Raw genomic sequence first — 17,981 nt, 5'->3', positions numbered from 1 at the left:
AGCCATGATTAAATGGCAGAGTGGACTCGATGGGCCGAATGGCCTAATTCTACTCCTTTGACTTGTGAACGTAATTCATCCAATCTAATGGAGAGAAGAAAGATTTATAGCTTCCCCGCCGAATGGAAAAGCAAAACATGAAAAGTACAAGATACATTTCTAACCGGTCACCACCCACCGTTTTATGTAAGATATCTTCTGGCCATCTGAATTCCGATGGGGATCACCAAACATTTCGGGAAGGAAGACACTTCCAATGCTCTTTCTTTTACCGGCAGATGTCACCCTCGCAAACTCGAAGGGTTGCAACGCATTGCAGTTTATGTTAGTGATCGCGATTAGTAGCTAAACACTTTGCACCCTCTGCATTGGGACCAATCGTTTCCCGCTTAGAACAGAAAACAAACTTTTAAAAGCTCCTGCAGACATATGGATCTGCAAAAAAAAACAAAACCCCCCATACAGGAATTGTACTTTTTTGGGAAGACGCCGACAGTACTTTGCAAGGGAAGCGGGAGTTTGGCGACAAACGCATCTCCGCCGTGAAGCAGCGGCCCCGCCCGTCACGGGAGTCACTCACAACCGCGCACGCGCAGCGACCAGCGCTTGGACCAGACCAGCGGACCCCCAGACAAGCGGGGGGGGGGGGGGGGCAATCTGACCATCTGATCTCCAACAAACCTTCCGCAGGATCACTGCGCCTCGACCTGGTGTTTATCATTCGGCAATACATTGATAGTTAAAATGATAAGCGAGAGGGTAGAAGCAAGAACGCGGCAAGCGAGTGGTATTTGGTCACTTCCACCTTGCATCCCCCCCCCCCCCCCGCACCACATCATCCCACCCGTTTCTGGAGTGGGCGCGGCCACCCGGCGCATGTGCAGAAGCCCTGATGGAAAAGAGCGGTTAAACGACGTTGCGTTCCATCGCCACTTATGAACGCGCGCCCATTGTTCGCTGTCCGCTTCAAACACCAACGGCTGCCCGCCCGCCGGCCACGGGGCTGAGGCAGCCACACATTGGCGAGGCGGCACCGGGGAGCCGCGCAGCGCGGTGGCCGCTCGCAGCGATGGGCTCGACGGGCGGGCTGCCGCCCACGGGCGTCTGCCTTGCTCTCCGGGTGACCCGGGTCGACCCACCCCGACCCGGCTCGGTGTTGGTCCGGCTGTGGGGCCGCTTCCAGCAGCGCGAAAGGCAATCCGAGTACCTGCGGCTGCACAGTGAGATCCAGAGCTGGGCCAAGGCGCTGCGGCTGGGCCAGGGCGGCGGTGGCGGTTGTCCCGGAGCTCCTGCTCCGCCGCTGGAGACCAACGAGCGCTGCCTGGCCGAGATTTGCGGCGAGTGGCACCGGGCTCGGGTCCTGAGCCACGTCGGCGACGACTACACCGTCTTCACACTGGACGAAGGGCGGGCGCTGCCGGTCCGGGCCCGCAGCCTGGACCGAGGTAAGAAGGACTTCTTCCAGCTGCCGCCCGAGGTGGTCTGCTGCATCCTGGCCAACCTGGTGCCGGTCACTGGGCCGGGGGCCGCCGCTGACAAAAGTGTCCAGGAGGAGGAGGAAGAGGAGGAGGAGGAGGAGGAAGGGGAGCAAGAGAGTCGCCAGCGGCCGCCGCCGCAGGAAGGTGACGAGGAGGAGCCGGAGGAGACGGCGACGGAGGAGGAGAAGGGGACGGGTAGCGGCGGGCGGGAGGAGCTGGCCCGCGAAGTGGGCACCAGGCTCCGAGGTGGCCCCGGCCCCGCCGCCGCCTCCTCCTCCTGGCCGCCCGGAGCGCTGTCTTTTTTCCGCGCCCTGCAGGGCCGCACACTGGAGGCGCAGGTGGAGGCGGTGCTGCCCAACCGCCTGGTGCTGGTGGAGGTGGCGCGGGTGTCGCGGCAGCTGTGCGAGCTGGGCCTGGCCCGCACCATCGACGCAGGCGCCTTCCGGCTGCTGGTCGAGGTGTCCACCTCCCGGCCCTGCGTGGCGCTCAGGAAGGAGCGCCTGGCCCTTCTGCCCCCGCCGCAGCCGCCGGCGGCTTCCATCACCGCCGCACCCGCGCACAGCCTGGGCGACGCCGAGACCCTGGCGCCTCCGCCATCCGCTCCGCAGCCGCCCAGCGAGGCGGGCTACAGCCTTAATTACTTCTACCCGCTACTGCAGCTCGGCGAGACGGTGGCGGTGAGGGTGACACACGTCCGCTACCCCGACCGCTTCTTCGGCCAGCTGAGGTGCCACTGTCCCGAGCTCGAGCGGCTTCACGACAGCATGCACCGCTACTACGACAACGGGCGAGCGGCCGAGGCGCCGCGCAAGCTGGGCACGCCGTGCGCGGCCAAGAGCACCGACGGCCGCTGGCACCGCGCCATCATCCAGCACACGCTGGCCGACGGCGTGCTGGAAGTCTTCTACGTTGACTACGGCGACCGCGAGGTGGTGCCGGCCCGCGCCGTGCGGCGGCTCAGCCCCGGATACTTCAAGATGCCCATCGTCACCTACCCCTTCGCTCTGCGCGACGTCTCCGACTACGGCCGCGGCTGGACGGCGCGACATGTGGAGATGCTCAAGTCGCTGATCTTGCGCAAGGTGCTGCAGGCCAAGGTGGAGTTCTACAATTCGGTGGAAAACGTATATTATGTCACCCTCTACCAGGAGGATGGCCCCACTATCAATGCGGCCTTTTGCACCCAAGCGGAGGGTCTGCTCTCTGGGTATTACACGGAGGAAAGAGGAATGGGAAACGATTGCCAGAAACTGAATGCTCTGCAGTGTGGTGGTGACTATCTGATTGGGGACAAGAGGATAGAAGGGATATCGAAAGTCAAAGATCGCACCTCTCTACTCAAGAATGCTAATTTGAAATTAAATTCATTTTATGATGTCCTGGTTGAATTTGTCAAAGATCCTTCAGAATTTTGGATCCGAACCATGGAGACGGCTGGCGAGTTTGAGAAGCTCATGAATAGCATTGCCAAAAAATATGGACATTTGGGTCGAAATGAAGGATTGGTAAAGAAGCCTGAACCCGGTTTGTTGTGTTGTGCTAAATTCAAGGCTGACAATTTGTTTTATCGAGCTGTTATTACAGAGATTCTTGATGGTCATTTCAGGGTTTTTTTCATTGATTATGGAAACATGGAAGTTGTGGACTGGCATGATGTTAAGGCTTTACTTCCAGAGTACCGAAAACTTCCAGCTTTGGCAATTAAGTGCTGCCTTGCTGACCTGGTTCCCAAAGGAGGAGCTTGGAATAGAGAAGCTATTACCTATTTTGAAAAGGCGGTGTTTGAAAAACATCTTGTAGTTCACGTTTTGGAGAAAGAAATGGACAAATATTTGATTGAACTGCTGGATGTGGAAGATGAGGGTGAGCCCAGTGTAAACAAGTTAATTTTGCAAGCTGGATATGCTGATCGTCAAGATCTTAGAGTTTCAAACTTCACTTCAAAGAATTTGGATTTATTGGGTCATTTGCACATTCAACATTCATCTGAAGAAATGTTCCCTATGTTTGGCAGGAGCAAAATTGACACATTTGAGCAAAGACCAATGACACCAGATGTAATCAAACCATTCACGGATTACTGTGGTACAGCATCACTGGGCTCAAGTGATTCTTTAATTTCATTACTTTCTGGTCAGGAAGAATTTGAAGGTAATGCCAGAACAGAAATGATGGAATCAGTAATTACAGAATCCCCTTATAGGCAAGAATATCTTAAAGTGGGAAGCACGGTAGATGTACAAGTTTCTTACATTGATGAGCCTGGTGATTTTTGGTGTCAAATGACTAAAAATACACATGAATTGAAGATACTAATGAGTAAAATACAAGAATATTACAATACACACGATGATCAATTTCAACCTGGTCAATCAGCTTGCGTTGTAAAGTACGCTGAGGATGGCAAGTGGTATAGAGCACTAATCCTTGGCAAAGTTATTTTGATGGAGGTAGATGTGTTGTACATTGATTATGGAAATAGAGAATGTGTGCCCATAAGTGAGCTATGTGCAATAAGACCAGAGTTTCTTCTTTTCAAAGGTCAGGCATTTAGATGCAGTCTTTACAACATAATTCAGCCAATGGGTCCTGATCCATTCATGTGGAATGAAGATTCAATTGCTGCATTTCAAGAATTTATTGATAATGCCTTAAGCTTGTACATGGAGCTGAAATGCACAGTGTATGCATTGACTGTTGTGGATGGCAAAGGACTTTGTAATGTTGTGGATTTGAATACACCATTCCAGAGTGCTTGTCAGTTGCTTATTGAGCGTGGCTTAGCCAAATTTGTAGGATCACCTAGTATTCTTTCTCCATCAGTAAGCCTTTACACTTATTACTATTCAACTCATGATGTAAAAATTGGAAGTGAAGAAGAAATGTATGTGAGTCATGTTGTAAATCCAACAAAATTCTACTGTTTACTTTGTAGAAACTTGGGTTCTCTAGAAAAACTTGCGGACAAAGTTAATCAACTTTCTTGTAAGATGCAAGGCTATAATTTTACACAGGGTGTGGACCCTATCTGCCTTGCAAAATACACTGATAATCGATGGTATCGTGCTTTGGCGTGGCCTGTACAAAACAGAATTCGAGTTTCTTTTGTCGACTATGGGAACAAACTAGATGTTGACAAGAATGACTTGCTTCCTATACCAAACAGTGCAAAAGATGTCAAGTTCTTACCTATGCAAGCAATTAAATGTGGTTTGTCTGACATACCAGCTGACTTATCCCTTGACATTATTTTATGGTTTAAAAAAACTGTCATGGACAAGCCTTTAAAAGCTGTAGTAGTTGCGAAAGAGACGGATGGAAAACTGATTGTTGAATTATACGATGGGAACATGCAACTTAATGCAAAAATTAAGGAACAGCTATGTTTGCAGAGCTCTAATGAAACAAAAACAAATGGAAATGTAGGAAGGCAAAAAAACAAGAGTGAAAAGTCATGCTCTCCTTACTTGGCAAAGAGTGACAATGAGTCATTGCCCTTCAAAAAGCGTATAGTTGAAGATCAGAATGAAAGTCGTGAAACTGAAAAGCTAACTGGATCTGTTTGCAAGCAGGAAAAATGGAAGAATAAGACTGAAGTCACTTCACAGACTGAAGAGGCTGGATTTAAAAAATGTAGTGCCAACAAAATAGGTGCAATGAGTATAAAAGAATCTTCTGATATAAAATCCGGTGGAGAAATGGGAGATTATAAATTTGGCAAGAATGTTGAAAACACTGACTTGATCACAAAATGGACGAAAGTGATAGACATTTCTCTGAGTCCTGGATTTAAAAGTGAAGTATCTGTTTCATATATTATCAGCCCATCACACTTTTTCATTCAGCTCTCTCAAAATAAAGATAAACTAAAAGTGATGAAAGAAAAATTAAATGCATGCGCTACAAACGATAGAAATGTTGGAAGCATTCAGATAGGAGATGTTGTCTGTGCAAAGCTCCCTGAAGATGGCTCTGTATATAGAGCAGTAGTAACAGAAATTAACAATGATTTGTTTTCAGTGGAATATATAGATTATGGTAATATAGGAACAATTGATGCTTCAAAAATCTTCCCTCTTCCAAAAGATTGCATGGAAGTTCAACGACTTAGCATACCTTGCTCTCTTGCTGGATTCCGGGATGCAAATTTCAGTGAAAGCAAAGTAATACTAGCTGAATTTGTAAAGAGAACAAATAAGACTGAACTATTGTGTGAATTTGTGCAACTGTTTGGACAATTTTGGGAGGTTCACCTCTGTGATGACCAGAGACTGTTGGCTGACTTGTTGAAGGACTTCATGTTTAAAAGTGGCTTACCGTATTCTAAACAATTGACTGAATATCCTGCAATTGATTTAAGACCTGCTTCCAAATTCAATGCATATGTTATTGCAGTAAGGTCTCCTCAACGATTTTGGTGTCAATTTAAGACAACAAGTGATGGCATTTTTATTGAAACGCATGAAGATAAATATGATCAAAAGTTACAGTTCAAAGATGACCTTACACTCAAGGCTGGCAATCTATGTATGGTGAAAAATAAAGATCATAATAACTGGGCCACTTGTGAAATTGTGCAAGTTCTCAATGCAGTTGTTGAGGTACTCTTTCTGAAGGAGAACATTAAGGAAGAAGTAAAATGTGAAGATATAAAAGGAGTAACAGCAACATTTACATTAACTTATGAATGTAAATTGTACGGTTTGGTTCCAGGTGATGGGAATAGTTGGTCTGAAAAAGCAATTGAACTCTTTAAAACTTCAGTTTTGCACAAAACTATAACTGTGAAGATATGTAGTGTATCTGAAGATAATATATTAGAAGTGGCCATATATGAGAATCTGGACAACGTGGTAAGAAATAAATTAACTGCTTCAGGATTTGGTGTTGAGAAGCTGAATGAGAGTTCATCTAACACAATCAGCTTTGGGCGGTACATCAGAAAAATTCCTTTAATTGGGCAAACCATTGAAGGATATATCACAGCAGTGGAGAGTCCTAGCTATTTCTGGTGTCAATATTCAATACCTGAAATTCAGATGCTATCTAAAAAGATGCAAGAAGTTGGAGTATTTAGTATTACGAATCGAGAATTGCTTTCCAATATTTCAATTGGTGATAGTTGTGTTTGTAAATATTCAGAAGATGAACTGTGGTATAGAGCTGAAGTAAAAAATATAAATGAAAACATTCTTACCTTGCAATATGTTGACTATGGGAATGAAGATGATGTTAGAATAGAGCAGGTTAAAAGGATACCCAAGGAGCTGCTGAAGATTCCTACCCAATGTTTTCCATGTTGCCTTTCTGATTATGATTTGTCAAAAGGTTCTTGGAAAGATGGTGCCATGGATGCACTACTTCAGTTTTCAGATCAGTTGCTAAATATTTCTGTGGTGGAAAATGAATATAGGGAGGACAGTGGTGCTCCGCTTTTATCACATGTCCAAGTCCGATATGCTGGTGGTACAATCAATGATGCAATGAGAGACTCGTGGAATCTACATGCTGAAAGATATAATGGAAGTGATCAGACATATGAGAATTCATTAAGTACTGAGCAGTTAACTCCTGTGCATTCAAACCCTGTTGGCCTGAATACAGAAGAGAAGCTATTGATACAGCCTACACCTTTGAAGCTCTCAAGTAAAGACAATGTAGTCTTATTTGCACAGATTGAAAATGAGGAAAAGGTGCATACTGATATTCCACCTGTACATGTAAAAGAGAGAGAATGCACAATTAATGTTCAGTGTAGTGAGTTGTCTCCAGCGGTGGATGGTATGAGCAAGGAAATGGAAATGCTGAATACTTCGAAGATGCAGGAACTTAATGTGCTGACTTCAGTTCCTGCAGAGAGCAATATTAATGTCCATTTAAGGCCCGCGAAAGAACTGAATTGTCTGAATGAAAACTCTTCAAACCACCAGCCTGATAAGGCAAATCTTAATGAACCATCCTTGGATTTAGAAACAAACAAAGTATGTGAAGATTTGGAAGGCTCTGTGCAGTCCATTGATCTGTATGAAGAGATTTTTAAATGCCAACATGATCAGCCTTTTATTGAGGAAATTGGTGATGATTCTATGACCCGTATTCTCATATCCCATGATGATGATGATGAGGAATACTATGAAGATCAGAACTTATCAGAAGTCCAAGTGAGTGACAGTGATATGGAGGAACAGTTTACAACAGGTGGGTAAGAATGCTGAGCAATTTTCATTTTGAAGTAGGATTTTGTAGAATGAAGGCTTTATGTAATATGTAATATGCAAGTTTATTAGGACTCATACTGGGAGGCAGAGGGTAACAAGATGGTTTGGAATGTTTCAAATATTCCAGGACACTGTACCTGATGTCTGAACCAATATTTGTTTCGGTTCATATCATATCATATCATATCATATATATACAGCCGGAAACAGGCCTTTTCGGCCCACCAAGTCCGTGCCGCCCAGCAATCCCCGTACATTAACACTATCAGTAGCACATTGAAAAAAATACAGGTATTCCGGCATTGTTGTTTGTAGGTACTTGATAAACCTAAATTGGCAGCTGTGTACATTACAAAAGTACTGCTTCAGGTTGTCGTGAAAAAACACTGCAGATTTTACATAAGTTTAGTTCAAGAGCATGAGCTTAAGTTTTAATTTGAAGGTAGATAATTTTTTGCATAGTCATTTTGAAACTTAAAAAAACTCCAGAAATTGAAAATTTGAAATATAAACAAAATAAATTAGCATCCAGTCAGAGAATTTGTGGAAAGATAAACACAATTAATTTTTCAGATGGAAGACACTATCAGAACTGGGAAAGAAAACAAGTTAGTTTTAACTTGCAGAGGAGGTGTTGATGGGTCAAAGGAAGAATATCTCAGTAAGAGGCCAGGCTAGATTGTGGTGTCAACAATAGGCTAGATGTTCGCAGTTAGAGAAGCCAGGAAAACTCGGTAGCATGGTATTAATTTGCTTGTGGTTTATGACAATAAAATTTAGATATTTATATAAAATTACAATTTTATTCATTATAAAAGCTCCATGTTCATTGTCTGAGAAATGATTATCCCAGTTAATGTTTTGATTATCCCAGTTAATGTTTTGGATCAATATACTTGATCAGCATTGGGGTGGGAACAAAAAAATAAGTTTAGATGAATAGGAGGGAAATGCCAAAGAGAGGTGGTTTTAGGCAAACGGTTGCAATAATGGGACAATGTAAATTAAGCATGGGCATAGGAAAGGTGCACGGATAGGTCTCTGTCATTACTTTGGGAGGAATTCTATAATTCAAAGTGCAAAGTAATTAAACCAATTTCCTCAGCATGCATTTAGAGGAAATATCTGTCCAATAAATTAAACCCATTGGGGAACTAACATAACCTACAACAGGGGAGTGTGAATACAGATGTTGTATTGACTGATTTCCTTTACTGTTGATGCTCTTTAGATTTTTAATTCTGAGGATGGAATTATCACCAAGTGTCTCCAGTTTGAACACATGAAGCTAACTAGAATAGGTTCTAACTGTCAGACTTGCCACTTTGGGTTGTACATTAATGGATTACAGAATTATTTTTTCCTATCTTTTGTAACAGCTGTTGGGTTGAACATCTGCTCAGAAGAAGCCAAAATTCCATCTGGAGCAAATCTTGGTGGAGTTATAAATGAAGGTATATGATAATTCTTGGCATTCTCTAAAACTGAATATTTTGAGATGTGACAATGAAATTGACACGCAAGTGATAGATCTGGTAAAAACAAATTTGCTTCATTGTTGCTGAATTGATTGGTATGTTGTTAACAGGTGGTATTGGTAGGATTTTTGATCTGAAAGAAATGGTGCTGAACAGTTCAACAGTCCTCATCCATTTTGTCAATTTCATTCAAAACATTTTTGAGCTTCAGCATACTCTTAAACTTACTCTTGTTTGTACTATCTAACTTGCGTACTGTAATGGGCAGAGTTGTTCAACTGGTAAAATGTATTAAAATTCTCATGACTAGTCACATACATGGTAACTTTGGATACATTTTTGCATAATGGTACCAAGTAAATTTTTTTTCTTGCAGGATTACAAGAAAATATGAATGAAAAAGATGGTGAGAATGACAAAAGCATTATTTTAAAAGATCCACTAACAATTAATAGCAGTACAGGAAAAGGTATGAAAAATGTCCTCTGATTTTGAATGTATATTGCTACAAAATATATCCTGTCTTGGAATTACACATCTTGGTGGGTTTAAATTGCTTTTGCTTGTATTTGGAACTCATGTAGTTTTTTCATTTAAAGTTTGCATGCATTACTTCCATTACATCCTTTGTCATACATTTGCCATAATTAATTTTCAAATCTTACAAAATTGACCTTCGTGTTTGGCAGTAGGAAATTTGATCTTCTGAAGCAAGTTTTGGCAGCTAGTTATGTTCAGTGGATGTCGAACTAGTATCAATAGATTTCGCATGGCTTAGTTATCGTTGGGAAGAGTGCATGATGACTGGTTCTTTTTTTTTTTTATCATACTTTCTCTTGTAATTAAATACTGAGGCTAAATTAGGATATACTGAAATCCTAATTTCAGATAATGAAATATAAGAAAATACTGCTTTAAAAAATATTAATTAGGTGTATTTATGGTTAATTTGTACTCCTACAGGAAGGGACTCGACCTGAAACGTCAGCCATTCCTTCTCTCCAGAGATGTTGCCTGTCCCGCTGAGTTACTCCAGCATTTTGTGTATTTTCCGTGTAAACCAGCGTTTACAGCTCCTTACACGTTAAAAAATCCCCACGCTTGGTGCTTCATTGCGGGTTACAGAGCTCCCTCCCACCCCAGGCAATGTCATTTGTGCCCCCTCTCAGAGGAGACACGGGCGCTGTACAAACACTCCTTCATTCCACACAAACCTCGCTTCTCCCGGGGATGGTGGTGCCAACAGAGGCTGTGTTCGCCAGCACTGGCTCCCTGTAGCCGGTTGTCTGGGTCTTGCTCTCTTGATCACACCCCCGCTGCGCGTTTCCGATTGCACCACTTGTAACCTGACGGGGTGGCACCCGACAGGCTCAATCCTCACAGCCAGCGCTGCTGTGAGAGTGGTCCCCGCGACAGGCGGACTCTTAAAATGATATTTGTTTTTGTTTTCAACCAATGTATAATTGGCCATATAATGGTTTAGTTTTAGTTTCCAAGACTCAAAATCTAAAACTTTTGCTCAGGTTGGAGATAGCACCATTATGCGTTTGAGCTGGAATACCATTTAAGAGATTTATTTGCATTCATTGAAACAACAGCTATTTACGATATACATTAATGACTTGGACGAAGGGATTAAAAGTACCATTAGCAAATTTGCAGATGATACTAAGCTGGGGGGTAGTGTGAATTGTGAGGAAGATGCAATAAGGCTGCAGGGTGACTTGGACATGTGTGAGTGGGCGGATACATGGCAGATGCAGTTTAATGTAGATAAGTGTGAGGTTATTCACTTTGGAAGTAAGAATAGAAAGGCAGATTATTATCTGAATGGTGTCAAGTTAGTAGGAGGGGGAGTTCAACGAGATCTGGGTGTCCTAGTGCATCAGTCAATGAAAGGAAGCATGCAGGTACAGCAGGCAGTGAAGAAAGCCAATGGAATGTTGGCCTTCATAACAAGAGGAGTTGAGTATAGGAGCAAAGAGGTCCTTCTACAGTTGTACCGGGCCCTGGTGAGACTGCACCTGGAGTACTGTGTGCAGTTTTGGTCTCCAAATTTGAGGAAGGATATTCTTGCTATGGAGGGCGTGCAGCGTAGGTTCACTAGGTTAATTCCTGGAATGGCGGGACTGTCGTATGTTGAAAGGCTGGAGCGATTGGGCTTGTATACACTGGAATTTAGAAGGATGAGGGGGGATCTTATTGAAACATATAAGATAATTAGGGGATTGGACACATTAGAGGCAGGAAACATGTTCCCAATGTTGGGGGAGTCCAGAACAAGGGGCCACAGTTTAAGAATAAGGGGTAGGCCATTTAGAACAGAGATGAGGAAGAACTTTTTCAGTCAGAGAGTGGTGAAGGTGTGGAATTCTCTGCCTCAGAAGGCAGTGGAGGCCAGTTCGTTGGATGCTTTCAAGAGAGAGCTGGATAGAGCTCTTAAGGATAGCGGAGTGAGGGGGTATGGGGAGAAGGCAGGAACGGGGTACTGATTGAGAGTGATCAGCCATGATCGCATTGAATGGCGGTGCTGGCTCGAAGGGCTGAATGGCCTACTCCTGCACCTATTGTCTATAATATTTCCGGTTCACAACATGAATTTGTAATTTGTAACATTTAGATTTCTGTGACTTTTAAGATTGGATCAGTTGCTAATGTAAAAATGTTGTAGGATTATTTCAGTTTTAAAGAGCATAAAAGTAGTATGCCAGTTGGCTCCTTGAGCATGCTCTGCTGTTCAGTATTGCATTTGGCTAATCCATATCAGTTCATTCTTTTCCAAAATCTTTTTGGGAACATGGAAGGGGAAGATTTAAAGGAGTGCTGTGGGGGAGGGGGCTGCGGGGTTGGTAGAAGCAGATGCAATTGTGGCGTTTGAGGCCTATAGACCGGCATATTGATATGCAGGAAATGGAGGGATGATAAGGATCATGTGTAGGCAGAGATTAACTAGGCATTGAGTTCCTATCATTGGACCCACAATCCTGGAGTACTGCATTTGGTGTTCAGTGTGGTCTTTTGGGAGAAATAAAATGTGGATTGGGTGATAGCTTGCGGAGCTCTTTGTTCGATCCTTTGATGACCTTGAAACTTGTTGCCTGCCATTTTAATTATCCATTCATCTCTCAGTGTTCTGTTGAAGTTTGTCTGTGGCCTCTAGTGCAGTTGTAACAAGGCTCAGTATAAACCTTGTCTTCCATGGGACACTTTGCAATGCTTTTCACTCAATGATAAATTGTGCAAGGGTAATTCCCTAGTGTATATCAAAATTGGTCATTTTAGTTGAGGTATCCATTTAGAAATTACTTTCTTCTCTCTATCAATGCAGCCTGATCTGCTGGGTATGTACTACAGTGCCTCATTTTTGCAACTTTCCTTTGTTTGCATTCTTGCTCTCTTAATTGCCTTCATTCATTGCTTTGGTCATTTACCCTTTTTCTAACTGCCCCCATTAACCTTTGATCTAATGACCAAACTTATTTCCACAGCATCCCTGATTCCTTTGGTTTAGAGAGAGTGCGGAAACATGCCCTTCGGCCCACTGAGTTTGCGTTGACCAGTGATAACACTTACACTATCCTACACATACTAGAGACAATTTACAATTATACAAAGCCAATTAACCTACAAACCTGCACTTCTTTGGAGTATGGGAGGAAACTGGAGATACCAGAGAAAACCCACACGGTCACGGGGAGAATGTACAGACAAGCACCCAAAGTGAGGGCCAAACCCGGGTCTCAGATTTCCTTTCTCGTGTCCATTCCTCCTCCAACTTATCTATAACTTGATTTTTCACTTCCAGTTCTGATTCATGGTCTTTAACACCAACTCTTCACAAATGCTGTCTGGCTTACTGATAATTTGTTGCTACTTTATTAGAAGATGATTTGTGCACTTAATTCCATTCCAGTTTCCATTTTATTTGTTTTCCTTGTTTTAATTTCTGATGTCAAACTGTTAGACTACTGCTAGAGGAATATATGACCATCATTTTTGCAGTTACAGGTTTCGGCCTGGAAATCTGTCTTTGTGGTTCATTTCTGTTTTGATTTTTTTACAGCGTAATACTTTCATTTAGAAAATGTGCTAATGGTACAGTTTAATACTCTATATAAGAGCTTGCTGCTTTGAAAAAGTTATTAAAATAAACCAATATAATTAGCTATACTGCATTTTTTTTACTGGGATTGAAAGTGAAGCTATTTGTCAAGCATGCAGTTAGAAATTGAAACTGACATATTTGAAAGAATTCCTGAGAGAATCTGCAGAAAGCAAATGGTCCGATGGAGTCCCTGGCTGTGTCCTTGGGACCTATGGCAGAGATATTCACGGGCATCTTTAACCATCACCACTCCATTCTGAGGTCTGCACCTGCTTCAAAAAGGCCATTATCCTGGTACCAAAGAAAAGTAAGATAGCATGCCTTAATGACTCCTGTCCAATGGCTCTGACTTCCACCACCATGCTTCGAGAGACAGGTGATGGTGTACATTAACTCCAGCCTCCCAGCCAACCTTGATCCACTGCAGTTTGCTCACCGATGCAACAAGCACAGCAGATGCTGTCTCCCTGCCCCCAAACCCCTCTCTGGAACACCAAGATAACAAGGACTCCTATGTTAGACAACTGTTATCAACTATGGCTCTACCTTTAACGCCATAATTCCATCCAAACTCTAGGACCCCCTTCTGCCACTGGTTCATCGACTTTCTGACCCACAAACCTCAATTTGCGAGGGTAGGTGATAATGCCTCCTCCACACCGATAACTCCATAACTCATCCCCTACTATACTCCCTTGACATGATTGTACAAACAAATTATGCTCTACTTCCATCTACAAGTTTGTAGACAATGCCACTATGGTGGGACGAATCAGGAACAGTGACAAGACGGAGTACAGGAAGATAAAGAACTTGGTGACATGATGTCAGGACAATAACCTCTCTCTCAATGTCAGCAAGTTCAGGAAGCTTGTTACTGACTTCAGGAAACATAGTAGAATATATCCCCCAGTCAGCATCAATGGTATAGATATGGAATGGTTGAGAAATTCAAGTTCCTCGGCGTTAATATTACCAATCATCTTTCATGGACCAACCACATTGATGCGACAGCCAATAAACTGTACCATTAGCACATTTTCTAAATGAAAGTATAATGCTGTAAAAAAAAATCATTGAGGATACTGAGGAAATTGAGCACTTCAGTGACTCTTATATCTACATATACACCACAGCAAGCTCACTGTTGGATTGCATCATAGCTTGGTTTTTGAATACCTCTGCCCAAGACAGCAAGAAATGGCAAAGAGTTGTGGTTGTAGCCAAGTCCATAACACAGGCCAAACGTCCCACTATTGCCACCATCTACACTTCACATTGCCATGGAAAAGTAACCAGCATAATCAGAAGTCCCACCCCATTCATTCCTCCATCTGCCTGCTGCTGTCTGGTAAAAGGTAGAAGTTTGAAAGTGCACACCACCAGACTGAGGAACAGCTTCTTCCCCTCGTCAGAACAGTTCTTCCATAAGCTAGTGTACGGTTTGATTCAACTTTACCTCATTGGGGCCATTGGACTTTGTCTAAGGAACTGAATCGTTACAATGCTGAGAACTATATTCTGCACTCTATCTTCCCTTTGCTCTGTTATTGTTCAGTTTGACTTGATTGTATGTATCTGTGGTATATCTGATCTATTTGGATAACATGCAAAACAAAGCTTTTCACTGTACCTTGATACATGTGACAATAATAAACCTAAACTTGCCTAATCCTAATTAATATAGCAGCTAATGTTAATTTCCCCATTTTTAGTTTTTTTGGAGGTTGACCAACTCTCAATTTTCTGTTTCCTTTGACATTTGAACCCTATAGTGTGTAATAACTATTATATTGACTTGGCATCCTCATGGCAATATTTCTTTGAAGGCAGTCTTGAATAATGGTAAAATAACTCATCAATAAATTTAAAATTTACAATCGGTAGAAATGCACAGATTATAGTTGCATTTCAAAAGCAAAAAAACCCTGCATTTGTTGCAAATCTGAAAAAGCTTGAAATATTTAGCAGGTTGAAGAGCATTTGCAGAGAGATCTTGCTTGAGAATTTGATTTTCTGTCAATATTTCTAACATTAAAAAATATTGTGACCATGCTATTGGAATCTTGTTCGGGTAGATGCACCTCAAAAAAAAAAATCAAAACTAATGGAAAATTTGCATATTCGTAACTCTTGGGCTTGCAAGTAAGCTTAAGAAATAACATTTCTTCAAATTGATTATAATTTCTTCATTCCTTTGAAGGGCAATTGATATTGCACTCCAAAGACGTACAGGTATGTAGGTTAATTGGCTGGGTAAATGTAAAAATTGTCCCTAGTGGGTGTAGGATAGTGTTAATGTACGGGGATCGCTGGGCGGCACGGACTTGGTGGGCCGAAAAGGCCTGTTTCCGGCTGTATATATATGATATGATGATATGATATGTCCATCCCATCTTCAGTTGCTGCTCATTCTTTGCAAATATCAGTTTATGCACTCTCACCCTTGGTCTATCTGACCATTTATCTATGATCACTTTAAAATTTGCTGTTTTGGATTCCTAAACCCATTTCTGGTGTTTCCATTTCATGGCCTGACCAATTTGCACCTACCTTAAAATTGCCTATATGTTGTGTGCCTGCGTAAAGCATGCATATATTTTCAAATATTTCGTGTTTTCTGATTTTTTAGCTCTTTAGATTCTGCTGTAGTTTACTATTCATGGTACATTTGATTTTTGAGGGCAACAGAAAAAGAACCATACCATTTTGGGTTGAGCTGAATATGTGAGTTGATTTACTAGTATTATTCACATGCACTCAGATGGAATGTTCTTGCTCATGGTTGATTAAAGGTTATTCTAAATGTGACGGTATTTGGAATGGTCAAGCTTTATAAATCTTACCATGCATTTCTGTAGGTAAGTAATTTGGAATCAAGGGGTTAAACAATTCACGTGAGATTTGAACAAAGATCAGTATCATCCTGTACTTGTATCTTACATCCAATTTCATGGCATATGTGTACTTTATGGGTGCCAACAGTATTGAGATTATAAATGTTCCATTTTCTGTTGAAACATTGATACAATTAACATTTTATGCCTCATTAAAAAGGAATCTAAGAATAAAAGTTATGACTTTATGATATGCTTTTTAAAAATTAGGATCATCTTTATTGAAACTTCAATCTGAATTTGAACTTTCGCATCAAGGTGAGAATGAACATCAGGATACCAAGTCAAGCTGCTCTAATTACAGTATGGATGCCGAGAAGGAAATGATTGCTTCTGCAGTTCATTGTGATAAAGATGATGGTCAGATTTTGCCCTTCATTACTGGTGTTAATCTGGATAAAGAACAATCGATTCATGGTGTCAGTATTGAGGTTACAGATGTTGTGCTTCCTTCCACTGCATTGTTTGAACACTTCATTGATCAAAAACACAAACTTCAACTGATGCCTTTTCCGACACTTTCAGTATCAGAAAAAAAAAGTAAGTTTGAAAATCTGTCAGACACAAATTTGGAAGCTAATGTCTGCATCGCAGTGGAAAGCACATCTATGGATTTACTCAACTAATGGTCATCAGATGTCTGAGGAAGATCTGGGACAAAAATATGGATTCCTGCTTATGTGATAAACTTACTAATTCCTGCTTCTGAAGAATTTTGTTAATTCTACAGCTACAATACTGGAAAATGAGCAGAATATTTCATTTAGTCCCTTGTGTTGCTGTACTGATTTTAAAAGGTAAATTTAAAGGATGCTACGGTCTCAAATGAACCCTCAATACAGAAACCACTCGAGTACTTTGTTTGACATAGTTGATCAGGAGCTGAGAGGAAAAAATAGAATCGTCAGATATTTATTTTGGGTAGATGTGATATTTCACCGTATGGAAGGTTTAAGTATAGGGTTCAAACATGCATTCAATTGATTTGGTAAACCAGTTTCACTTTTCATGAAGATGCTTAAATCGTGGGTTATGGGTGGGGTGCGAGGGAGAGAAAGTCATGTTAACAGGTACTTGGCCTGTTACATGGAATTTAAAGGTTACTGCTGGCACCAGTCAGTTGGAAAATTACCATATTTCATCTATAATGATGAACAGAGATACTTGAAGTTGTAAAAAATGATAAACATTGTATGTAGTGAATCTTGCTGAAACCTGATCAGTATGCAAGAATGTCAATGCCTTTGAATTGTTTCTGTATGTATATTACAGCCAAGAAAAGTAATCGCCCATGGTTCCTGGAGAAAGTCATTTTACAAATTCTAAATTATGGATTATAATGCAAGTCAACTACAGCCTAGAACCCAAGGATGTTTCCCACACTCAGACGTCATATTTGTATACACTGCAACCTGTTTAAAAATGTGTTCAATTAAAGTGACAAATAAAAGCATGTTTATCCAATTTTGTGAGAGCTTATAAAATTTAGGTTGACCAGTGCAAAGCTGTAACAAACAATTAAGGGAGATTCTATCTTTCCCTGTGGGCGGCACGGTAGCGCAGCGGTAGAGTTGCTGCTTTACAGCGAATGCAGCGCCGGAGACTCAGGTTCGATCCTGACTACGGGTGCTGCACTGTAAGGAGTTTGTACGTTCTCCCCGTGACCTGCGTGGGTTTACTCCGAGATCTTCGGTTTCCTCCCACACTCCAAAGACGTACAGGTATGTAGGTTAATTGGCTGGGTAAATGTAAAAATTGTCCCTAGTGGGTGTAGGATAGTGTTAATGTATGGGGATCACTGGGCG

The 17,981-nt window shown here is 42.2% G+C and overlaps 1 protein-coding gene across 1 annotated transcript; it reads left to right on the top strand.

The window, feature by feature from the left end:
• The first annotated feature begins 1,069 nt into the window (after positions 1–1,069).
• Positions 1,070–16,827, top strand: LOC144593975 (tudor domain-containing protein 6-like). Its single transcript, XM_078400114.1, has 4 exons — positions 1,070–7,676; positions 9,076–9,150; positions 9,551–9,580; positions 16,387–16,827. Exons 1-4 carry the CDS (start codon positions 1,070–1,072, stop codon positions 16,800–16,802), a joined length of 7,128 nt encoding a protein of 2,375 aa, XP_078256240.1. The 3' UTR covers positions 16,803–16,827.
• The last annotated feature ends 1,154 nt before the right edge of the window (positions 16,828–17,981 follow it).

The sequence above is a fragment of the Rhinoraja longicauda genome, chromosome 5 (assembly GCF_053455715.1).
Source record: "Rhinoraja longicauda isolate Sanriku21f chromosome 5, sRhiLon1.1, whole genome shotgun sequence".
NCBI classification, from domain to species: Eukaryota; Metazoa; Chordata; class Chondrichthyes; order Rajiformes; family Arhynchobatidae; genus Rhinoraja; species Rhinoraja longicauda.
The sequence above is the reverse complement of the archived record's forward strand: the minus strand, read 5'-3'. Positions and strand labels throughout refer to the sequence as shown.